The sequence below is a fragment of the Alternaria ethzedia genome (genome assembly GCF_023757985.1).
Source record: "Alternaria ethzedia strain BMP 0044 chromosome Unknown scaffold_9, whole genome shotgun sequence".
NCBI lineage: Eukaryota > Fungi > Ascomycota > Dothideomycetes > Pleosporales > Pleosporaceae > Alternaria > Alternaria ethzedia.
Window position 1 is genome coordinate 850614 of NW_026056202.1, and position 24485 is coordinate 875098.

The 24485-nt window shown below is 53.2% G+C and overlaps 9 protein-coding genes across 9 annotated transcripts; 4 read left to right on the forward strand and 5 right to left on the reverse strand.

Annotated features, from left to right (window-relative positions):
* Nucleotides 1-791: 791 nt before the first annotated feature.
* On the reverse strand, nt 792-2588 carry J4E87_004852 (uncharacterized protein; the record flags this gene model as incomplete). The annotated part of the gene is made up of 1 exon (XM_049376469.1): nt 792-2588. The coding sequence occupies one exon, from the start codon at nt 2586-2588 to the stop codon at nt 792-794; it is 1797 nt and encodes a 598-aa protein (XP_049233980.1).
* A 1725-nt stretch (nt 2589-4313) lies between these two features.
* On the reverse strand, nt 4314-5983 carry J4E87_004853 (uncharacterized protein; the record flags this gene model as incomplete). Its single annotated transcript, XM_049376470.1, has 2 exons — nt 4314-5283; nt 5334-5983. The coding sequence occupies 2 exons, from the start codon at nt 5981-5983 to the stop codon at nt 4314-4316; spliced, it is 1620 nt and encodes a 539-aa protein (XP_049233981.1).
* Nucleotides 5984-6688: 705 nt separating this feature from the next.
* Nucleotides 6689-8551, reverse strand: J4E87_004854 (uncharacterized protein; the record flags this gene model as incomplete). Its single annotated transcript, XM_049376471.1, has 1 exon — nt 6689-8551. The coding sequence occupies one exon, from the start codon at nt 8549-8551 to the stop codon at nt 6689-6691; it is 1863 nt and encodes a 620-aa protein (XP_049233982.1).
* A 354-nt stretch (nt 8552-8905) lies between these two features.
* Nucleotides 8906-9883, forward strand: J4E87_004855 (uncharacterized protein; the record flags this gene model as incomplete). Its single annotated transcript, XM_049376472.1, has 3 exons — nt 8906-9089; nt 9196-9428; nt 9476-9883. The coding sequence occupies 3 exons, from the start codon at nt 8906-8908 to the stop codon at nt 9881-9883; spliced, it is 825 nt and encodes a 274-aa protein (XP_049233983.1).
* An 880-nt stretch (nt 9884-10763) lies between these two features.
* Nucleotides 10764-12235, forward strand: J4E87_004856 (uncharacterized protein; the record flags this gene model as incomplete). The annotated part of the gene is made up of 6 exons (XM_049376473.1): nt 10764-10789; nt 10850-11223; nt 11281-11473; nt 11529-11558; nt 11613-11967; nt 12158-12235. The coding sequence occupies 6 exons, from the start codon at nt 10764-10766 to the stop codon at nt 12233-12235; spliced, it is 1056 nt and encodes a 351-aa protein (XP_049233984.1).
* A 1134-nt stretch (nt 12236-13369) lies between these two features.
* J4E87_004857 (uncharacterized protein) lies at nt 13370-14910 on the forward strand (the record flags this gene model as incomplete). The annotated part of the gene is made up of 4 exons (XM_049376474.1): nt 13370-13414; nt 13520-13940; nt 14166-14814; nt 14847-14910. 4 exons carry the CDS (start codon nt 13370-13372, stop codon nt 14908-14910), a joined length of 1179 nt encoding a protein of 392 aa, XP_049233985.1.
* A 2256-nt stretch (nt 14911-17166) lies between these two features.
* J4E87_004858 (uncharacterized protein) lies at nt 17167-17817 on the reverse strand (the record flags this gene model as incomplete). Its single annotated transcript, XM_049376475.1, has 2 exons — nt 17167-17518; nt 17627-17817. The coding sequence occupies 2 exons, from the start codon at nt 17815-17817 to the stop codon at nt 17167-17169; spliced, it is 543 nt and encodes a 180-aa protein (XP_049233986.1).
* Nucleotides 17818-18101: 284 nt separating this feature from the next.
* On the forward strand, nt 18102-18959 carry J4E87_004859 (uncharacterized protein; the record flags this gene model as incomplete). The annotated part of the gene is made up of 1 exon (XM_049376476.1): nt 18102-18959. One exon carries the CDS (start codon nt 18102-18104, stop codon nt 18957-18959), a length of 858 nt encoding a protein of 285 aa, XP_049233987.1.
* A 2236-nt stretch (nt 18960-21195) lies between these two features.
* Nucleotides 21196-24482, reverse strand: J4E87_004860 (uncharacterized protein; the record flags this gene model as incomplete). Its single annotated transcript, XM_049376477.1, has 2 exons — nt 21196-21287; nt 21347-24482. The coding sequence occupies 2 exons, from the start codon at nt 24480-24482 to the stop codon at nt 21196-21198; spliced, it is 3228 nt and encodes a 1075-aa protein (XP_049233988.1).
* Between the last annotated feature and the right edge of the window lie 3 nt (nt 24483-24485).

The following is a 24485-nucleotide window of genomic DNA, read 5'->3' on the forward strand; positions in this document are numbered from 1 at the left end:
ATCAGCTAGGACTTTCATGCTTTTGTTTTTCGAGAACAGCCGAACACATCGTAAGTTTGCGTAGGATATTAAAAGTGAGAAGGCAGGGCGGAAGACCATAACGGGTGAGCTTCCAAGGTTTCGACGTTTTTGGTATTTTCGTGATCGCTCAGATTAATGGCCTCCATGTGCCGTGCGTCGACGATTTTTGGGTAATGTGAAGGTGGGACAAGCAAAGTCGCAGCCATCATACCTCTCCTAATCGTTTTGGGAAACAGAAAGACAATCATCGGTTCACAATAATGTTGTTTTGGAGAAAGAAGCAGGACTCTCATAGCTTGCAATTACCATAGTTTTTGGTAAAGCAGAATAAGAAGTATGATGAAGAAGTCTCAGTACCAGAATCCCGCGCAGTATTTATACTCCAAAGGCTCATCCCAAAAAGCCTGCACACGTGATGCGCGCCGTAGACCCAAGGCTCAGCCGTCAGCGCCAACTCAGAGCCACCAGCCACACCACCCAGACCGAGCATGCGAACCAAGATATTGATGGTGAGAAATACCATTGCTTCTGAACTAGTGTAGATACTATCTGATCTGTAAAATAATGCGCGCCATGTAAATGCTACCCAATCAAAGAACGCCATGCAATGCTGCTAAACCCAAGAAGATAAAACGCCGCTCAATGCAAGAAAGAAGCAGAGCTTATGCTGACCAGCAGCTGATGTTTTCATGTCCCATTCCATCGTCCCATCATACCTCATAACCGTGACCCATAACCCATAACCCATAACCCATTACCAGACCCATCTCTTAACCAACACTCTTACCCCTCTTCCCCTTTCCACACTCCCTCTTACTGAGCGGCTCGTCAGGGAAAACCCAACCCCTAACCCTCTTCGCCTCCCTCTTCTCACCAAGCTGCGGCTTAGGAATCCAAGCATCCTTCTCAAGGTAGTTTTGCCTGGTCAGTGCAGCCGGGCCGCCAACGTCCATGCGCCAGGTACCCATGCCCTCGAATGGATTCTCCTTGGCGAGCATGTGGAGGTACCAGAGAGCAAGAGCGGCGGTGAGTTGGATGTCGCCGGTCTCGGGGTGGGAACCAGATGTGGAGAGGCGGATGGGCGCGGAAGTCTCGAGGTAACCGTAGATGGGGACGCCGGCTTGGGCGTTGACGGTTGTGGGGTCGGGGGTGGAGAAGGAGGATGGGCCGCCGCAGCGGACGCAGAGGAGCTCGATCTCGGTCATGATGAAGCCGTAGCGGCAGCCGTGCTCGCGCATCACGCGGTGGAGGTGGGCGAGACCTTGGAGGTAGAGGACTTGCTTGGGTGGTGACTCGCTGCGCATGCCGGTGTTCCATTGGTCGTAGCACTTGACGAGACCGACGACGCGGCCGCGGCTGTCGCCAAAGAGAGTCTTCTCGTAGTCGGAGGGGTAGTTGGAGACAAACTCTGGTTGAGTGCGTTGGCCGGCGACGGGCTTGATGGAGCGCATGACCATGTGAGAGTTGCCCTGAGCGACCTTGAGAGCGGCATTGACCTTGTTGGCGTAGTAGTTGGTGCAGATGTCTTGGAGCGCCGACTCGTTCTCTGGCTGCAGATTTTGGCGGCAAGGCTGAGGAAGGTAATTGGCAGGGACGGGAACCTCAAGAAGAGGAAGGACCGAGGGAATGGACTTGATGGTGGTAATGTTGAAGTCCTCCCAGCTGCGGAGGTTGCGGATGTCCCACCAGAAGTGGTTGTTGATCCCGCGGGGTGCGCTAGTGACGCGGCGAACAAGAGATGGGGAGGGGTTGGCGGAAGAGAGATACTCAACCAAAGACGACGTAGCAGGGACCTGCTGGAAGCTGTCGAAGCTAACATCGGTGAAGGAGGGGTACTGCACAGCTGGTGCAGCCTCGAACTCTGGGATAGTGAAGTCTTGCGAGCAGGTGGAGGTGAAGCTGGGCATGTCCTGAACCGAAGAGTATGCAGAAGGAAGGGAAGTGACAAGGCTCAAGTTGGACTGAGGCGCGCTTGAAGCAGTGACGTAGCTGGGCATGTTGCGGTAGGTGGGGAAGCCATACCGGCTGATGACCTGCTCATCAACACTTCCAGCAGAGGCGGAGCGATCATGGCGGGCTCGGCTAGCTGACGTGGAGCGAGATTGCGATCCGATATATGAGGATCGACGAGGAAGCTCAGGCTGCTGTGCGAATGTGATGGGAGAGTTGAGGGTAGAGAGGTTGAAGTCGTATGAGGAAGCAGTTGAGACAGGAGAAGTCAACTGGCTGTGAACGTTGTGCATGTTGTGGTTGAAAGGACTGGATCCACGGCGCGCCATCGAGGCTGGCCGTGAGTATGGGCTGTAGGCATAGCCGATACTGGAAGAAGTAGACGTCGTCCTGCGATGTCTGATGGGGCCACTGGTGGGCTCGGCAACCTGATCTTGCATACGGACCTTGGGGAGGAGAATAGGTCCATATTGGCGAACAGGTGACCGTGGAGGAGTAGGGCCAGAGATGTGAGGCTCTGGTGATGAGGCTTGGGAGTAGTATGTGACGTCCGAGCCGACGCTGCCCGGGATGTAGTTGAAGGGAGCAGTCGGGGGTGTTGTTTGACGGCTGTACATGATGAAAGATGTGAAGCTACCAGACTATTTCCAATCAGCACCAATGATCCGACTCGAGAATGAAGCAGTGACTTACGCTGTGGAGACTGAGAATAGTAACAGGAAGAGATTATCGAATAGCGATTAATAGAAGAGGCCAGCTCTAGGTGTCTAAGACAAAAGCGCAAAAGATGGAGAAAGAAAGGAAATGAGACACGATCGACTCGTCGGGCAGTGCTCTAAATGAAGTGCTTGAAGAAGCTGATGGACTGGCTGATTGCGGCGCAGACAGACTTCTTATCCTTACTGTTCCCCGCGTAGAGACACGAGAACCAACGCCCACTTCGCGCTAAAACATCTGAAACACGATCCATCGAAGGGCCAGCACCCGGGGACTTGGACCGGTAGACTACGTTCTGGCGGTCTGGCGGCAGTATCAGAGCATCCTTCTACAGCATTCGAGCCTCACAAGGCGTCTGAAACATAGCGTGGCTGCTGCTTGGCTTGGGCGAGTACGTGGCTAGCGAACGACTCTGGGTCTGCTATTCTTGCAGCGTTGCATACTCGATGTAGTGTAGCGGCATGGAATGCTGCGCTGTCAATGGCTGGCGCGATGAAGTGGTATACCGAAGCGGTAAGCGGGCCAGCGACGCGCCTGCACATGGGGCGGTTGGATAACCTGAAACCGGCAGCCTCGGCGCCGCATAGCAGAGTTCTAGTGTCGTAGTACACTGAGGGACTTTTCTCGATGGGCGCTGGGGCGGCAGTTTGACGTTGGCAGCGCGAAGGGACGAATCGACGGGCGTGGTGTTGTCCGCTTAGCGCCTGCCGTGTCGTCCGTGCTGGGTCCCGCGCTGCGTGGGGCAGCTGCAGCCCGTTAAGAGTCATCGATGGACGAGGGCGGCTTGATTGGACCACGACGCTCTAGCGTTTCGTTTCTGCGGAGCGATATGCGTCTTCCCGCATGCCCGCCATGCACGAACGAGTGACTCACAATGGGCGGAGAGAGTCAATTCACGACTATAACACGCTTCCTAGACCGCCCACACGTCGACGCGTTCACCGCGTTGTTGTCAAGCAAGTTTCTTCCGGGTCTCGGGCCTCGCCCACCTGCTGCGCTGGCATCCGCCATGCCATGCGACTTCGACTCTGTGCACAGCCCCCAGCGGCGTCTTGAGCATGACCTACGAAGCAGCGCAAACTGACGTTCGGACGCTCCCGAAGACAGCGCGAGTGTCGTTCTCGTCCAATGTACCACAGACCGTGCAATCTGACTGGCCCCAACCCGTCTGCCAATCCAAGCGCCCATACTATCAAACGTTGCACCCGGAAACGCTCTCGTGGAGAAAATTTCCAGCCCTACCCATAGTCTTCCTTGAGCCTCATGGTCTATTAAGCGCCCATATCCACCCCTAAGCGGAAGTATTAGCCTTTAGCATGATCACCAAATATAGCCCAGACGAGCCGAAACCGGCTGGGAAATGGCCGTTAATTGCCTGAAAGCGGAGCTTAACTGTCAAACGTGCCTGGGGCTAGTATTGCTTCATCGAGCGCTGACAGCGGATTGGCGCGAGGTTTGGCAGCCCTCATTTCAGTTTCATGAGCTTCGCAAGAGCCTCATCCGATGTCATTATGGTCATGCCTTGGTGTAGGCGCCTACGTACATTTGCCGTCATCTTCGGCGACCGAAAAGAAACTACCCGACGTGTTCTCCTTGCCCGCCTGAACTGTCATCATGCCAGGTAGTTACCGCTCGTGTAATTGCGACTCCACCGACTCGGTCCACCACTTCTTCCAGTCGACCACCTGGCGCTTCGTTCGAGCGTCTTCGGCCGCGAAGACCATGGCATGGCTCCGGAACGCTTCTTCAAGGTCGCATCCGAGGTACTTCCGCTGAGCGTCTGACGCGGGCATGGCGCCAGAGTCTACAGCGTTAACCGCCATGAGGAATTGTCGCGCAAGCCCCTCGTCTCCGCCCCCGTGACCGCCGCCTGCGAGATGAGGGCTGTGAGTTTTGGTCTGCCCAGTTGAGAAGTTGTGTACTTTGATGTTGGTGCTGTCGTACTCAATTTCGCCCTTCGTGCCGTAGATGCGACCCCGCCGTTCGCACTGCTTCTCTGTGAATGCGACCATGTGGAACTGCGCAGTCTTTGCGCCCCGGCCATGCAGCATGGGAGTGCCATTATCGTCCTTTCCGACTGGATCATCGTCCCAAGTAATAGTCACCATCTGGTCATCACAGACATCATTGTCCGACTCCCAGACGCATCGCCCAAACCATGGTCGTCGTTCAACTTCACCAATCGGTGTCTCATTGCTATAGTCTTCAGCCAGGTCTTTGAGAAGCTGTTTTCCAGCTGCCTCTTTACCGGAAGTCTTGTAGATGTCTTCGATTTCAGGGTTCACAATCTTAACTGGCCAGTCTGCGTTGCCGTTGTTTAGGTGCCTTTCAAGATAGATCTTCTTTGCACTGTAGTCACAGTCTGGCTCGTATGCGCAGGAAAGACAGTTTGTGGCCGAGCCTGCTGCTTTCGGTTTGCGCTCTTTACGGAAAAATGTGCGAGACCCCGTAGATGTGATATATGAGGGTAGATGAGGTGTCGCATTCTCGGCATTCGGGCCAGGTGAGCAGAGCATCCACATGAGGAAGTCGATGTCATGGCAGGACTTTGTGAGAAGAGATGGCGCAGTCTTGGATTCCTTCCTCCAGTTACCCCTGCGTTCGTTAGCATCGAAGTTCAATGGAAACAGAGAAGAATCCTATACCTGACGTAAGAATGACTGAAATGCCACCAACCAACAGGTTCAACATGCTCAATACTCAACACATCACCAATGACATCCTTCTCCAGTACCAAATGTCTCAGCAACATGTTGTGCGGCGAGTACCTCAACACATGGCAAATACCGAAGATTGTCTCTTTGGCCTCACCCCTACCGACCGGTGCCTTGAGTGCCCTATACATCTTCATGCAGCTCTCCAGTCTCGTACTCATTGGTTTCTCGCACGATATGTGCACTCCCATACCCGCAAGACCACAGACGACTTCTTCATGCATCTCATCGAGCACGCATACGAACACTGCATTGATGCCTTTCTCCACATCACGTCCAGCTCTTTCTTCTTCTCTCCTCTTCATCTCGTACTCTTTCCATTCCTTCCAACCGCGGAATGCTTGGTGACCCTTAGCTTTACTCCCATCACCCCAGATGAACTTGCGACCAAACTCGGCGCGCTTGTAGTCATTTGGCTCGCATACTGCTGCGATGATGGAGTTTGTTGAAGATTGCGCAGCTTCCGCGTAGGCTGTGCCGCGACTTCCTGCGCCGATGATGAGGACGTGGGGCGGATTCGTGAAGGTCTGCTTTCCTACGGCCTGAAGGAAGGCGCTCTCGTCTGTCTCAAGGCTTGGCATGTTGCTTATATTGGGTTGAAGCTTGGATTGCAATAAGGAAGGGACGGCTTAGAGCAATACTAGCGATTGCTACAGTACATAAGCTGGTCGCTATGACTGTTGTTGCTCGAAATCTTGATGCAAATTGGGGAGCCTGATGAAAGACAGCTTTGTGCTAGAATCGATTCAACAGTGCTCGTACTTTTGTGCCTGCTAGTCTTGGTCTACCCGTTGTGAATGGGCGCGTTTTGGGCGATCCCAAAGGCCCAAGGATGAGCAGATATGTGTTGCGATTCCCTTTCCAGGTGACCGGTCAACACAGATGAGGGGTGTGTGGTGTTAAACTACGAGCGTAGCATCAGTGTCGTTGCATTGCAGGCTGGGCAGCCTGACCATTGGTGGTTATCGTCGGGGAAGGAGGGCCACGTGGGGTCTGACCAATGATATCATCGCTGATAAAGCCACGAGACAGAGGTAGCATCCACGACGCATGGCCAACGTGAGTGGTTTAGGGAAGTGCGCATAGATATGAGTATAGGGAAAAGATGATTAAAGTTACAGCTTGCGTCGATTACATTATGTAACACGTTCTTCATTCGTGTCTCGCTTTCATAGCGAGTGATATCTGATCCAGGCTTTTCTGCTGCATCACCACTACTGGTATCGCTCCAAACTGCAGTGCCGCATGCCTGTCGTTCCTTTATACATTAGCCAACCAGACCTGGCTCAGACTTTGTTCAGCTCGTAAAATAGTAAATACACATCCTTCTGCATGTTCAAGACCTCGGATGTCTTACTCTCCTTGATCTTGTCGTCGCTTATACGCCACCACCTATTGCTTGTCTTCTTCGATTTGCGTCGTAAGGGATTCGACTCTTTTATCGATGAGGCCTTCTCCGATGCGCGCTCTTTCAGCGATCGCACGCTCCTCGTACGTGATAAGGATTCGCTGCCGGTGCCTGTTCCGGTGGAAGAGGATGCCATTTGTAGTGGATCAGACTCTGACATGCGCGGTGCAGAAGTTGGTGCTGGCCCTCTTGAGGACGCAGGCATGGTCTCTTGTGAGGACAGCGACCGTGTTGAGGGGGAGTTTAGTGTGGGTGTCGATGGGACTGGTGACCCACGGTCGATGGTGTTGGGAAGATTAAGTGCTGATATACGCGGGCTTTGTACAGCTGAAGGAGCTACCGATGGTGCTGCTGACGGGTATGGGCTGGCCTGCCGGCTGTATGCGCCTTCAGTACCGAGTGTTGCATTCGTGGAGAACGGAAGAGGCTGGACTTGACGACGGAAGGATTCGTAGTGACCGCTATTGTGGCTGCCCTTGTGTGTGACCATTCCTAGAAGACGGTAGTTCTTCCGGTGTAGTATTCCACCCAGTGGTAGAGCTTCGGGAAAGGCAACCTTGGCGAGATTCTTCGTCGAGGCAGCGCCAATGGCGAACGTTGATCGCGACAAATGTATCGCAAGAACCTTGGGAAATTGCGAAATGTACATGTGGCGCGCTATGCGACGCTTGGGTGCCTGGCTCGAGTCCGGAAGCTCAACGCCCTCAGGCGGGTTCTCGGGATCGTCCTCTAATGCTTGTCGGATCTTCGCGATGTCTGATTGTAGCAGAGCCTGTGCATCCGAATCGGCGGCTCGCGAGAGCTGGTGGTCTTTGCTCCTCAGCGCATGTTCCAGCCGACAGCGCTCGCACTTGAAGTCGTCTATGTATTCAACCTTGAGCATTCCGTCGAGACAGGCGTTGAGGGAGGTGGAGGAGGCTTGAGGTACGTTGAGTGTCAGGGTGACAAAGGTCGATACGGAAGGCTTCGGCTTGAAGTGACATGTCTGGCACTCAATCTGCGACTCAATCTTGCCTTCGAACGGGAAGCCCTCCTCATCCGCGGGTACTTCATCGTCCTCCGGCTCTTCCTCTATGCCATGGCTACTAGAACCCTCAGGGGGTGCTGCGCCGAACTGACGTTCAATGTCCCTCCTTTCCGATGCGCCGTCTTCGGTTGTGATAGTAACGCCGGCCCGTGTAGCCTGTCGCCTGGCCTTTCCGCCGGCGTGGTACTCGTCGCATAGGCGCTCGGTGACGATCTGGAGGAATTCTTGCGCGTCCTGTTGTTGCCGGCTAATGCGGGTACCGAATGCATGCTCGAGTGATCGGATGAAGGGTTGGGGAGATATAGTCTTCTTGTATATGGGTCGCTCGTTCAGCCGGTCGAGAATTTCCTTGAGTCCATGGGTGAGGATGCCTCGCTGCAGACCCTCTAGCTTTGCGGGCCTCGCGGTCCCTGTCTCGGCGTTGAGTCTTTCAGGGTCCACATCATAAACTTCGGGACCGTCGAGCATGCGCCTATACGTCTCTCTTATGAGATATATGCGCAAGTCTGGCAAGCCGGCGAGCGCCTGCAGCACCGAATTGATGAAGCAGTCATTCGCGGCATTGCTGAGGCCGACTACGCCCTTCTTCTTGCCGCTGGCTGCATTCGCGTCGTCGTCGAGGAAATACGTCGGGCCAAAGACGTAGACGAGGGTAATGGCGGCGAGGGAGGCTCCTGCGGCGTAGGTTGCAATTGTGAGGGGCTTCTCAGGCATCTTGCGGCGCTTGTCACTTCCGCTACCGCGGGATTGGATGGGGAAACTGGGGTCGTGTAGGGTGTCGCGAACGCTGTGCTCGGTCGTGCTAAGGTTGTACGGCGAAGATGCTATGGGAATGGCGTAGGGTGTGTCTGACTGCTGCAGAAGCCATGGTCCGACTGCTGGCCAGCTTGGGATATTGCGCTGGCCGTCATCTGTCGTTTGCTTGTGAGGCGGGCGCAAAGTATGCCGAGCCTACGGCAAGTAGCACCGGCCACTCGCACCTTCCGCCCTCCGCCGCAAGGATCTCCACATCTGGTGGACGTCGTGCATTTTTCTTGAGATTAATCCAATCTCACAACGACACGCACAATGGCTTCGCTGAGGACGTCCACGCTGCTCCCGCAGTGCACGTCATGCATCAGGAGGGTGACGCGGCAGAATTTGGACGTCTGGGGGTCCCAGCAGGCTCGCAGCATCTCCAAGAAGGCGAAGGAGGCAGAGCGCAACATTATCGTGAAGCTGCTGAAGGATGTGCCAAGATTTGGTCGCGCAGGTACGATGCAGCTACTGCAGGAGTTTGACATGTGCGCTCTGGCAAGCCACTGAAGCTGTCAAACTGACTACAAACATCACCAGTCAATATGGCTAATACGTCCAAGGCTCATATGTCCCCCTCAACCCGTCTCTCATGCGCAACCGATGGTTCCCCGCACGCGTCGCCGACTATGTACCCGCTACCCAGATGAAGCAGCTCAAGGCGCAGGATGTCGACATGGCCCGTGACTTCACATATGGCGTACGACTGAATCTGGAGGAGGCCGAAGAAGAGGAGGACGACTTCGCGAAGCAGCCAAAGCACTACGTGCGGCCGATTGAGATCAACGTGCTCAGCGTATGTTTATATCGAACCGCCATTTCTACGCATACTAACAAAGACAGCCTGAACGATCTATGGAACTCCTCGACGCCTTCGTACCACCCACGATCGACTTCTACCGCCAACGGATCGAGCAAGAGAGCCAGTCCAGAGACCGCATGGGTGCGTCTGGTGCGGCAGATATCCTGACCGCAGCCGCGATGGGCAAGAAGGCAAATGTAGACGCCATCTACGGATCCGTCTCGACTGCAGATCTGGTTGCAACCATAAGGGGAGCGCTCGCCCACAACGACGAGGCGGCTCGCGTGATACTGAATGAGGCGGACGTCAAGTTCCTCTCAGGGCATGAGGAGGGCGACACATCGCGTGTGAAGCAGCTGGGCACATTCAAGGTGGAGATACGGTTACCTGGCGTAGAGGAGCCTATGGTGAGGAACATCCGAGTCAGAGCGAAGACATCGGAATCATGAGGCTGCATCAGCCGGCTGTTACGAGCCCCAGACCCCAACCTCGGACATCTGGAGGCCCAGACCACACCTTCCGAGGATTCCTCCGCCTCGCTGTAAAGATATACCTGTGCCATCCATGTCACGTAGAATTCCGCATATCGGAACAATCAGACAACGCCTCAATCACGATCACGATATCGCGCATGTGTACAATCCAGCATCATCAGAGTGACTTCATTGGTGGGACCTGGCGTATGCGTGGACGGAGCTGAGTAACATGGAAGAAGTGGCTGGCTCGGTAATTCGAGGCGTAAAGCGACAGCGTTTTGCGGCGAGACTCGGGCAACATGTCACCTCTGTGGACTGCGATGATGCTTCACCGAGCTAATGTGAAAAAGACAGCCCACTTTACTTCCGCGCTGCCGAGCGAAAGCGGCCCCGCCATGACTTCAGAGCGCGGCCGTGAAGCATCATCGTGTATCAGACCAGGCGCATGTCACTGCGCACTGCCATCACCCACGGTTGGGAGTGTGGTGATTCAGCGCAGCGCCATCACGGTGTGAAAAGAATTTGACAAACCAAAGGTCATGGTATCAGATATAGCGTATCGGGACTTTTGTGGGGTGATGTTTGCTTTTACTCGAGCGCGGGTAGGTCGACTTTGGTGAGGGAAGCTGGCGCGACGCTGCGCGCTGCGTCACTGCTGCGGTCATTACAGTAGCGGGGTGGTTTTTGTGGTCCGGTAACCCCACTACCATGTTTGAACTTTAACTAGATAGCTCTCAACATTGCGCAAACTTCTCTCTCCATACCACACTCTCCTACAATTTCAGACACTGAATTGTACTCTCCATTGAACACTCAAACACATACCCGATACATACCCGATACAACAACCAACATGGCTTCTAAGGTCCTTAACGGCAAGTAAGTTACATCGACCCCGCTCGCATGATCGCGACCTGAAGCTAACATCTCCCCCTCTAGGACCGGTGTCATCTACGGTGAGGATGTCTACAACCTCTTCAAGCACGCCCAGGCCGAGGGCTACGCTATCCCCGCCATCAACGTCACCTCCTCCTCGACCGTTGTCGCTTCTCTCGAGGCCGCCCGCGACTCGAAGTCCCCCATCATCCTGCAGATGAGCCAGGGTGGTGCCGCATACTTCGCCGGAAAGGGCGTCGACAACAAGGACCAGAATGCTTCCATCCAGGGTGCCATCGCTGGTGCCCACTACATCCGCGCCATTGCGCCCGCATACGGCATCCCAGTCGTTCTTCACACCGACCACTGCGCCAAGAAGCTTCTGCCATGGTTGGACGGCATGCTCGATGAGGATGAGAAGTTCTTCAAGGCCAACGGTAAGTTTTGACTGTACGAAGTACATCGAGACAACTACTAATTTGGCATCTCTGCAGGCGTCCCCCTCTTCAGCTCCCACATGATCGATCTCTCGGAGGAGAGCAAGGAGGAGAACATCGCGACTACCAAGAAGTACTTGGAACGTGCTGCTCCCATGAAGCAATTCCTCGAGATGGAAATCGGCATCACTGGTGGTGAGGAGGACGGTGTAAACAACGAGGACGTCGACAACAACAGCTTGTACACCCAGTATGTCACTTTCCTCTACAAATCCCACTAAAGAGCTGTATTAACTCTTTTCTAGGCCAGAGGACATCTACGACATCTATAAGACGTAAGTTTTGACTGTTCAAAGTCAATGTGAGACACATACTGACTTCGTACGTAGTCTGTCGGAAGTCTCCAAATACTTCTCGATTGCTGCCGGCTTCGGAAACGTACACGGTGTCTACAAGCCCGGAAACGTCAAGCTCCGCCCTGAGCTCCTCCAGAAGCACCAGCAGTTCGTCAAGGAGAAGACCAACGCCAAGGATGACAAGCCCGTCTTCCTCGTTTTCCACGGTGGCAGTGGCAGCTCCGTCGACGACTTCCGTCAGGCTATCTCATACGGTGTCGTCAAGGTCAACCTCGACACCGATATGCAATGGGCTTACCTCTCCGGTGTCCGCGACTACGTCCTCAACAAGAAGGACTACCTGCTAACACAGGTTGGTAACCCAGATGGCGAAGACAAGCCCAACAAAGTAAGCAGCCACCCCCTTTGCTCTGAAGTCTGCAGCTAGATACTAACATCTTCTAGAAATGTAAGTCCTGACTGTACGAAGCGCATGTGAGACGTATACTAACTTTGTACGCCAATCGACTACGACCCACGCGTTTGGGTAAGTTCTGACTCTACGACGTGCACATGAGGCATATACTGACTTTGCGCAGGTGAGATCCGGAGAAGTTACAATGAGCGCCCGCTTGAAGACGGCTCTCTCGGACTTTTACACCGCCGGCAAGGCCTAAGAGGCTTCCCAACAAACGACGCGAAGATGATTTCGGTCCCGGGGAAACGGCGTTGGTGGATGGGTATGATAGGACGGCAGTGGCATGGACGAGGTCTAGAGGTGGTACGATCATGGAGTTGAGGACAGAAAAGTCGCATGCCTGGACATAGAAGTTTATGAACGTTACGAAAGCCTCCTCGAGAGAATAAGATTTCAGTATCCCCATACTTGGCCTCCTTGGTGCAATTTTCTCCCCTTTCATGTTCCGCCTCGAGATGGTCTATTAGCGAAGAGCGCAAGTACACAGTGGACATGTTTAATATGGCATGCTGAAGTATACAATGCCGAGAGTTGAGAGTGGCTGAAGTGGGATGCTCGAAATCCTTACTCCGGTCGCTAGTCATGGGGCTGCAAGGTGGCTCTGGTCGTGTTCTGTAGTCTGAATGAATGAACACACGTTGTCAACTAATGTACCTCAAGTGCTCGAATACACAACATTTTACCGCTCGGCGTATCGGTGTGGTTGGCAGGTTGGCATGACCGACTCGAAAATGACGGCGGAGACCGACATGTTACCTCTAGACATTGTCATTCAACTGTATGTGCAAAGGTTTTGCTGCCCGTATTCGTTTCGATGCATTCATCTATGACATGCGCTTACGTTAACCTAGGAAAAAGCTAAACAGGTCTGCAGCCTACATAAACATATAAACCTGCAAAGTAGGTGCCCTAATGTCAATGTAGTCTCCAGATCCGTTCAGGTGTTTTCCTTGTATGAGGTGCCCTCGTAGCCATGCAGCCCACCGCAACGTGCCGGATGTCATGCTCGACGCGTGGGAACCCCAATGCGGCTTAGTTCATCCCTGCGGGCAGCGCGTCCTTGAAATCCCGAGCATGACATCACATCGTCGAGCCTATGTCGCAATGCGCTTTCCCAAACTACGCGCAAACGATGCACATCATGGCAAACCCAGAAGCAGGTTGCGTGGCAGCTACTGCCCGCGTCGAGTATTTATCTCGGCACCCCTCCTGGCTTCTTGTCCACGATTACTCTCAACACACACCTTGATACACCAACCTATACGCGTCTCTCCACAACTACACAAGCTTCTCAACTGCTATCCATAATACACCTAATACCCACATATCCAACATGACTCTCGGCGACTCTATCCGCAAGGGCGTGGGCATGGTTCACGTAAGTTGGCTCTATCACTGCGATGCATGCGCCTAGCTCAACATCGTCGCTTTACTCCAATCTCTCGACTTACCTCGACATCGAACTCATGCTAATAAGACCCAGGGAACTGGCGAGGCCATCCGAGGCAATGCCATGTCCATGGTCGACGAAGCGAGCGGCGATAAAGCGAGCGCAACCAAGAACCAGGAGATTGCCAACAAGGGAGTCGACGAGTGGGATCGAGGCTACCGAGGCCACCCTGCCGACGCCGGTGTTACTCCTGCTGACGCCGATGCCCACCGCGAACGCATGAACACGACCGGCACCACGGCCACAAACTACGGCTCGCACAACTCCAACATTGGCAACAAGGTCGACCCCAGGTACGACTCTGACCTCGACCACAGAGGTACGGCGATCGACTCTACAAACGCTGGACCGCATTCCACAAACGTTGGCAACAAGATGGACCCGCGCTTCGACTCGGACGTAGACCACCGCGCTGATCCTACATCCAAAGTTGGCGGTACGGGCTACGAGACGCGTAGATAGACGATACACTGAGCACTTCAACATCAATATACCCTTTTCCTCGTACCTACCGATTCTCTTCGATTTGTTCTCGCTGACGTCGCAGCTCATGCTCGCTCAATACTTCATACAGCGCAGAAAGACGGCACGGGTGAGATTGAGTATTCCAAATGACTACGTTTACTACACGAATTCCTTTTTTCAGCACCTTGCCCAAATCAATGCTGATGCTGTATAGCCGAGAAAGACTTTGCCGAATGGCAGCCATCGCAAGGCTTTGATGACGCCTGGCACCCGCCACACGAATCCCAGCATGACCCAAACCCTCCACACGAACATCGCGGTTCAATCGGCGGCTCATCCGGATTAGAGGCTGCGAACAAGCTCGATCCCGTATTCACCGTCGGATCGGACGAAGAATCGATGAAGTACACGGATCACCCCAACATTCACCGCCTCCGCGGCTCGATAAGCGGCGCTTCAGGTCTCGAGGCTGCCCAGAAGCTTGACCCACCTGAGCAGGCGACACCCTATATGCCAGACGAAGTATCGGCTCGTGGCCCCGGCTACAGCCAGCCCGAACCTTCCTATCACCAACCGAAACCTACGCATCAAAGCAGCGTCTTGAACATGCTTGATGAGGACGTCGAACCAGACCCATACCCTCCTCCGAACCGCGCTACTACAGAGCCTGCGCCGCGGTACGATGACGGCTCTGACAACTCAGCAGAGTCGGGAAGGTACTCGCCCGACTCAGACGACGAACTCCACCGCATATCTCGCCGCCGAAGCCGTAAGTTCACTCTCCGCAGGCTGTCGCATGTTTTCGTTGAAGGTGGCTCGCCACACGTCTTTCGCAAAGGTGCTCAGCGCGCAGCAGTCTCGGCGTGCGCTTATGCTAACAGACTGTGATCTTCAGACGCAAGAGTGGACCCACCCAGTTCTACGAGAGGCGAGCCGAGATCGACTACAAATCCTCATAAGAGTGATCTTATGAATAGGTTGGACCCTAGAATTGATCGCGCTGCGGTTAAGAGGTCGAAGAAGAGTGACTGTCTTTGAGAGAGCGTGGCTGCTAAGTACTAGTGGGGCTGTGACGGATTCCAGTATGTCGAGCTCAGTCGTGATGCTGTAAAGACACAAATGGCACAATGCATTTCTAGTTTACTGTCCCTTTATCTATGTCGAACGAAGAAGCTGGAGACATTACGATCACCAACCATTGACGTTTACGAGCAATTACGAGGAATGACCATGGTGATGATCAGCATCATCGACTCGATACTGGTACTTCATGATACTACATATCTGCAAGACTGACACATGTCTTTTTTTCTGAGATTTTCTAGTTGTACTCGGTACACTCTACAGCTATACACCACACCGCAGGGTGCTTTCAGCTCGACCGAATGCTGAACAGAACAACATGCAACAGGAATGTCTTGGCTTTTGTCCTGCTTTTCGTAGTATGTGCTAAGCTTATGCGTTGAGGCACAGCCATGACAAGTATTCTGAGGCATTTTGATACTCTTCGGGATGTGAAGCGATAGAAAGTGATATCATTTGCACTCGGTATCTTTTATACGAGGGAGGACAAAGCCCAGGAACACATAGCATGGAATGTTTCGGTTTTTGGAGGCACACATAGGTTCTCATCCGACTGTTTTCGATTGAAGTGGAGATTTGTATTGATTTGTTTGGTCGAGCAAGTGCGGTGATGGAGGAAGAGGAAGCAGAAGCATGATAATCTATGGCTTTTGTTTGAACGAGGGACACTCTCATACATCGCGTGACGACATCTTTTGGTGGTTCTCCATCATAAAGCATGAACATTGACTCTTAGTGTTCAGACTTTCGCGGAGACAAGAGACCAGATCATAATACTCTGGATGGGGGATTTTGAGTCGAAGTCGAACAACATGATTCTCTGATGCGTTTCCTTTCGGTTCTGGACTGCGTGGCTATGCAGTGAGGGATTTTGAATACCACGCTTGCTTTTGGAGGAAAGAGCGGGAAGACAGACATTGGTTCGACATATCAATGTTTCTGGTTGCGCAGTCTAGAGACAGCAGGAACATGTCTAGATATCTCAGGAATTTTGGTACAAAAACACCACATGGAACTTCGAGCGTATCGTTTTGGTGAAACACCGACGAGGTGTATGTCGATGAAGGAAGGAGCGAGGATGTGGAAGTGGTTGTTTTTATACACGAGAGAAGCGACGGTCATGTTCTTTTTCCACGGACAGTTTCGTTATTTTTGGGAAAGAAGGACAAAGAACAGCGCAGACATGGGATCCACCCCCTCTGGTTTTAACAGCCGCAGGTCGTGAAATCGAAGTCATGGAGGGGTTGCCCGGGTCTCTCTGGTGGACCGACATAAGGAAAGTCTGCAGGTGTTTTGGACTTTGAGTCTTTTTGGTAGAGTGGAGAAGCGAAGCATAGAAGTCGGACATAAACCTTTTTTGGTTTTGTGTCGGGGCGAGCGGAGAAGAGAGCCACATAGCATGTTGATATCGGTGTTTTGAAACATCAGACATGCGTTCGCATCTTCATCTTTTTGAAGAAACGAAGGAAAGTTTTGGTAGTGATGCGAGAATGAACGGGTCGTGGAACGCAAGCCTTTTATACCCGCTTACCTAGTGCCAAACTTCTACACATTCCGATTACGGTGAGCGCGCCCGTGTCGAGAGGCAATGACATTGTCTTCCGCTCTCACATTTGATTAGGATATAGATCGTACCGTTTAGTGTATCTATCACAATAGCTACAAGTAGAACATTGATCGACTAGAACGTATTTCGTAGTCCCCAAAAGTCTCCACTCATCATCACACCGAGTTTATTGGCAGCAGCGCTAGACACGACAGCGGTCGCAGAGGCAGTTTCAGATGCATTTTTAGATGCAGTATCAGTGGCAGTGGCAGACGTGGTAGCGGAAACAGCTTCTTGGCTTTCCTCAGCTTTGAAAATGTTGAGTAGCCCAGATCCTCCGCACATCGTGTTCTCATCGCCAGTGCATGGCTTATCGCAGCTCGTTTGATCACTCGCCCAGCTCCCGCCAACGTAGCTGCCGCACCGACATTCATTGCCGTTCTGTACGCCGGCGAAGCTAAAGGCGCCACGATAGCAGATGTCGTCGCACTTGGCTTTTCGTCCATGTTTCTTCTTATTGCGATACTTCCCAGGGGCTCGTCAGCGGGCTCGTCGGCAAGCTCGCCAACGGCGGGCTATCGCAATATCATGGAGCCTTGGGTCCATACAGATCAGCAATCTCCCATTCTCCATCAGGGCCTCGGAAAACTCGTTCGGGATTCTCAGGGTCGATGTAGTATACGTTTTCCTCTCCGCAAGGCCAAAGGTGTTCTTCTGTAGCATTAATGCAACAGCCGAGTCCATCGAGAGGCACGATCCAAATCTCCTTCGCGTTGACAAAGTCTTGGACGTCTACAACTTCCCCGTAGTAGAACCACTCTGCCTGCATTTCGCGTGCGAACTTGAGGTAGCGGATGGACTTGGCGACTTTTTCGTATCTTTCAAAGAAAGACTGTCCAATATCGATGGTGTCGATTTCAAGATTAGCCCATATGTATCTACGGTGCGCATCGCCACTTAGCATGCATCATTTCGGCTCGATAGAAATAGTCACTTACTGCGCTCCGTACCTAGGCACAGCTATTTCAGAGAAACATTTCTTATACAGTCCGTGATTTCGAGCTTCTTGGCATGCTTGGAGGACAGCGGGTATGGGCGTGGACGTCGTTAGAGGCAGTTGTCGTGTCTTGCGGTCGTACTGAACTTCAGTGTTGACCACGCGGGGTTCAACAGTCATCTCCCATATCTGCATCCGCAGCTCGTAGGGCAGACGAGGGAAGGGGTGGAAGGTTGCCATGCGCCTGTAAAGATTTGCGGTTGGCGATATTGGACCACACTTGGATACCTTGGTCTGTATGAGTTCTTTATGGGGAAATCGGCTTGATAAAGGTTGTCGTGATAAAGGGCGAAAGGGCGCATATATGTTGCTGCGCCAGTGTGGCGCAGTCAATCCTGCCCTTGCCGGAACAAGCGAGGGCGCATCAAAGAGGCTAGGCACCTTACCCGGAAGTGGGAGAGCAGGAGCCGCGGTTGCAACATCCCTTCCACACCTCACAACTTTCACAACCCAAACTATCCAGTATGAAACAATGGCTCAGTCAAAAGGCGAGCGCCGGTGATAGGGAATACCAAGACTGCACCAAGATCCTCTCAGATTACCTCTGCAGCAGCACAGAAACCTCAGCCGCATCAACCGCATCAGCAATCGTGACCTCCGTGCAAGCCTCATCAAAACCCGCAGACACCGGCTTCGAAGTCACAAACCTCTTACTGGACACAGTCGCCCAATTCCCCTCCTCACACTCCCCCATCATTACCCTCCTCCCCGCTATTCGCGCCATACCACCAACCCCAAACCCAGTTTACTACCACCTCGAATCCATGCACCGGGAAAACTATGACGGAATCTCCGGACTACGATATCTCTGGAAGACGAAGGATAAGGAAGCGTCAGTTACACCAGGTGATAGGTGGGTTAATTACAACATCTTCACCGTCAGACTGGCCACCTCTGGATACAATGATGGCTACTTCATGTTCGGCTTCTTCTGTCTGAGGGAAACGCTTGAGACGAAGAAAGAATCGAGAGAGGCGGAATTCGAGAAACACATTCGCCCTAGTTTCCTCGAACGTTCCGCAATCGACGCCAATGAACTTCTTAACTACGACCTCACCGCCGCTGCAAGATGGGTCATCATAGGCGGACGCGATATGTATCGCTTGAACAACTCGATATTTGGAGACGATATGCAGAGAGGGATAGCGGTGCACACGGACCTTTGGGATGGAAACCCGGGTTTTTCGTTGGGAAGATGGAGGGAGTGGTGGAGGAGTTTTAAGTATTTTGCGCAAGAATCGTACGTAAAGGAGGAGGTGAGGGTGTTGTGTAGAGAGGCGGATCAGGCGATTGCGGATGCTATCTTTGCGAATGTGGATTGATGGATTTGTGGAAATTCCGAAGCAAGCAAAATGATGGGGTTCATCGTAAGAGCTCTGTGTATATGCGATGATGTCGCTCGATGACAGTATATTATACTTGCGATCTCTCTCATTCGTGAGAGTGTCGCTCGATGATGTGGGTGTCAGTCATAGAAGCAGGGGCGCCCCGATTTCGACTGTGATTTGATGCATGAATTTGGTTAAGTACACGAGGGTTAATGAAGCTTGTAGACTTCCAACAAACGAATAGAATTCACGAGAAAACAGGGCCTCCGCCTACCTGCGGCAACGATTGGCTGAAGGCGAGGTTCTCGGGCGGCGGGCGCCAAGCCCGGAGACGACCTCGGAAGCCATGAATGAAAAGTGATTTGATGCATCCTCGTAACTACGGTGTCTATTTTGAACTGTTCGACGCTCAAGCTTCGTCAATGGATGTGTATAAGCCAAAGTCGAGAAAGAAAACTCATGCTGAGTTTCTTTGCTTTTTTTAGAACGTCTCCCCACACAGCAGTCATAGCAGAGAACTCTTCCAGTTTTAGTCTTTCCATAACAGAAGACCTGGTACCTTTTGGTAAACTGCCAGAGGTAGTGAGTGATGAAGAAGAAGGAAGAGCGAACGATCTCGAGACCTTTATACCTGCCCTCGCCGTTGACTAGCCTCTTTCTGGCGACCAAAGTCGAGGCATGGGTGGTAAGAAGAGCGAGCAGCACTCTCATGTCGCGCATAGCGATATATTTCTCCAACATGAAAACACCCCAGTTGCATTTTGGTATATCCACAGAAATCGTAAACTGCATAAAGCAGACGCAGCACACATCGGTATCTCCGCTTCCGCTTTCAGACATGCATGGTCCATGAAGACGTTTCTGTTCATGCAATGGATGAGACCGTGCTTTTGCCGAAGACATGGGAACTTAGACGGGTTGTTTTAGTCCGCCGACGCCCATGTAGTCTGCAAAGAGGTTTTTCGAAAAAGCTGGATCATAAGGCAGGAGCGTGTAGCATTTTCTGGGAAAGGAAGAAAGACAGACATAGAAATATTTCATGCCGGTTTCGACACTGGAAGCACATGCCGTACTGCTCAACTATCTTTGGGTTTCCAGGAAAGGCGAGAGAGCACCATGTTCAATCGTCTTTTGTTTTTTGGTAAAGGAGGAGACGCGGGAAGCATCTGACATGTCAAGCCACTTTTTAGTCTCCGCTTCTCAGAGATGTGCGAGGAGAAGAGAAGAAGACGAGTCATTGAAATATTCGGGGTGTGGTTTCGGCCAGGCGAGCACATAGGTCCAGCGTCGTGCCGTTTTGAAAGCTCCAGGCAGAGTTGGAGAACACCATACTCTTGCTGGGCGAACGATTTTCTTTCTGATCGAGAAGAGAAGGCCGCAAACATTAAGAAGGCGGTTTTATGTTTTGGTGATTGACCTTGGGAATGTTGTAGAGGAGAAGAGAGACCGCACAGCCATAGGAATAATTGCAGGGGTGTTCTGGCAGACGGAGCACACATGCATAGGTAGGATGATTCTTTTGGAGTATCGAGAGAAGGCAGGCAAGACACCATCCGTACGTACGATGCACGTTTTGAGAAGACAGGAGGCGAGAGAGACATTTTAGTCTTCTCTAGAGCTTTTTGTGTGGGTATTTTGGAGAGGAGGAAGAGACAGAGCGCCCATAAGATGGTGGATGCATGCTTTTTGGTCACCCATGGTCTGGAAATGGTGGCGCTTTGAAAAAACACCGAATGATGTGATATGAGGAAGAAGCAAGTGGACAGCATGGAAGAGCCTTTCATATGCATATAACCAAGCCAGCCACTGCAGTTCACGTGAGTCTCCAAGTCCGCGCACCGTCCGCGCTTCTACCGCGGAGGTCCCCGGAACCGTTTGCAGCACACACAACACCAAACACACATCGCACACATGTTCAAGACCACACTTGATGCATCATGAAGTATCATCTCATTCCCGAGCTATCATAGCACCATCTATACCCAGCAAAAAAAACGCCACATATGCATTCATAAACCCCACCCTATTTGGGTAAATAAAACAGATTCCATCGACCAGCAAGTGTTGAAGCCAAGCCAAGGTGATGTAAATGTAAAGACGCCAGAACACCCACGCTGGGGGTGCTTGTTGAAGAAAGAGGCCTATCCGATAGAGCCCCGCACCTTTGATGCAAAGAGGTAAAAAGAAAGGCCCGTGAAAGAAGGTCGAACCGGCCGTGAGGGTGAGGGGATTAGGTCGGGTTCGGCGCAGCAGCACCCGTGATATCGCTGTCCTCGCCCTCGACAGGGGCGCATGTGCAGAAGAGGTTTGTGTCGCCGTATGCTATCGTATCGTTAGTCCACGTTCTCATCCTCATAATCAGTCAAAGGGTATAAACTTACCATCATCCAACCTCGCAACACTAGGCCAGAACTTCTTCGCCTTCAGATAGCTGAGGGGATACGCCGCCTTCTCCCTTGAATAACTCCTCTGCCACTCTCCAGTAATAAGATCCTGTTGGGTATGCGGACTCATCTTAAGTACATTACCCTCTTTCGGCTGCACGCCCTCTTCAACCTCCTTAATCTCCTTGCGAATGCTAATGAGCGCGTCGCAGAAACGGTCCAACTCGGCTTTGCTCTCCGACTCCGTAGGCTCGATCATAAGAGTGTTGGCGACAGGCCAGCTCATAGTGGGGGCGTGGAAACCATAATCTTGGAGGCGCTTGGCGATATCAATAGCTTCGACACCAGCGGTTTCCTTGAAGCCGCGGACGTCGAGGATGAATTCGTGGGCGCAGCGGCCTTCGTCGTTGGTGTAGAGGATGGGGTAGTGCGGCTTCAAGCGGGAGAGGATGTAGTTTGCGTTTAGGAGGGTGATCTTTGTGGCTTGAGTGAGGCCAACGGCGCCCATCATCTTGATGTAGGCCCAGCTGATGGGCAGGATGCTGGCGCTACCCCAGGGTGCACCGCTGACGGGGTGGATAGCTTGGGCGCCACCGGTTTCGCCGCGGAGATGGCCGGGGAGGAAGGGCGAGAGGTGTTCTTTTACTCCGATGGGACCTACACCGGGGCCGCCGCCACCGTGGGGAATACAGAAGGTCTTGTGGAGGTTAAGATGGCAGACGTCGGCACCGATCTCGCCGGGAGAGCAGAGACCGATTTGTGCGTTCATGTTGGCACCGTCCATGTAGACTTGGCCGCCGTGCTGGTGGATCAGGTCGCAAGCCTCCTTGACGCTGGGCTCGAAGACACCGAATGTGCTGGGGTAGGTGACCATGAAGGCACCGAGCTCTTCGCTGTGCTTCTCGCACTTGGCCTTCAAGTCGGCCATGTCCAGGTTACCGGTCGCTTGGTCGCACTTGATGGGCACAACACGCATGCCGCACATGGCAGCACTAGCAGGGTTGGTTCCGTGAGCCGAGACAGGAATCAAGCAGATGTCGCGCTTCTTGCCGGGTTGCTGCTCGAGGTACTTGCGGATAACGCGAAGACCAGTGAACTCACCCTGAGCACCAGAGTTGGGCTGTAGCGAGACCGAATGGAACCCGGTAATGTCGGCCAAATCGTCTTCCAGCTGCTTGATCATGTCGGAGTATCCGGTGGCGCGGTCAAGTGGCAAGAAGGGATGTAAGTTGGAAACGGTGTCGAACGAGACGGGTGCCATCTCTGCGGTGGAGTTGAGCTTCATCGTGCAGGATCCAAGAGGAATCATCGAGTGAACTAGAGACAGATCCTTCGAAGACAGATGGTTGATGTAGCGAAGAAGCTCAGTCTCGGAGTGGTGCGAGTTGAAGACTGGGTGGGTCATGAATTCGCTCGTCCTCTTGAACGGCTCAGGAACCTCAATGTCGACGGATTCAGCAAAAGACCAGTCGTTCCGAGTTCCATTGAATACGTTCAGTACTTTATTGATCGTGTTTGCACCGGTGGTTTCATCGACGGAGATGCCGACGTGATGGGCGTCGATCCTTCGCACAAATATTTCGTTCTTCGCGAGTGCGGAGATGATGGCGTCGGTCTTGTCGCCAGTCTCGACAACGACTGTGTCGAACAAGACAGGTGCGTTGTCCATCTTTCCGCGCTGACCAGTCTTGTAGCCATTGGCGATGAGCGCCTGTTGGATCGTGCGAGCCTTTGCAACGACCTGCTTGGCGATAGCAGTCAAGCCATTTGGTCCATGGTACACAGCGTACATGGCACTCATGTTTGCCAACAGTGCCTGTGCCGTGCAGATGTTGCTAGTAGCCTTCTCACGACGGATGTGTTGCTCTCGGGTCTGCAGCGCGAGTCGCGCCGCAGGGTTTCCCAACCTGTCCTTCGACAAACCGATCAGACGACCCGGAATCTTGCGCTTGTACTTCTCGTCGCAGGCGAAGAAGGCCGCGTGTGGTCCACCGTAGCCCAGAGGCACACCGAATCGTTGGGCGTTTCCGAAGGCGATGTCGGCACCGAACTCTCCCGGTGGAGTAAGCAGTGTGAGGGCGAGGAGATCGGTCGCAACGCTGAAAAGCGCACCAGTCTTGTGCACCTTGTCAGCGAGACCGCGGAAGTCGTTGACAGCTCCGTCAGTGTCGGGGTACTGAGCGAGCACACCGACGAGATCCTGGCCTAGCTCCTCCACCCTCTTGCTGTTGTCCTTGAGCACATCCGCGACCTCAATCTTGATGCCGAAGCCCTCGGCGCGCGAGTACAGAACAGCGAGAGTCTGGGGGTGACACCTCTCAGATACGAGGAAAGTCTTGTTCTTGCTCTTCTGCTTGGACAGAGGCATCATGCCCATAGACATGGTCATGGCCTCGGCCGCCGCAGTAGGCTCATCCAGCACCGACGCATTTGCAATGCTCAGGCCAGTCAGATCGGACACCATAGTCTGGAAGTTCAGCAGCGACTCCAGACGTCCCTGGCTGATCTCAGGCTGGTATGGGGTATAGCTAGTGTACCAAGCGGGGTTCTCGAGGACATTCCTCTTGATGACCTCCGGAACTTTGGTGCCATAGTATCCCTGTCCGATCAGACTCTGGCCCGGCTTGTTCTGGCTCATAATCTGCTTCGCGGTGTTGAGGAAGACCGACTCCGGTACGCCGTGGGCCTGCCACTCCTCCACAGACAGCCCCTCGGACATGCTGCCAATCTTCAACTCGCGCGCCGACAGAATATCAGCGGGTATAACCTGGCGAACGAATTCGTCTAGACTGGCGACGGGCGGATCCAGGGCCTTGAGCATGGCTTCCGCACTCTCGGCAGACGGCCCAATGTGACGGCGGGGAAACGTGTCGAGCGCATCGAAGGGTCTCGCCGAGTCGGTCTGCTGGGGCGGGGTGTCGAATACATCGTCTGCGGCTTCGACGGCTGCGGCCGCCTGTTGTGCATTTGGCGCCTGCTGCTGGAACCCGCGCTTTTGGAGAGTTTGCAGGGTTTGGTATGCGATGGCGCGCGACGACGTGCCCGCGAGCTGGGGACGCGGTAGCTGGGCGACACACGACGATCGTGTGAGCCGGCTAGCAGTGCTAGCTGCCCTAATACACGCTGCGCGCATGTT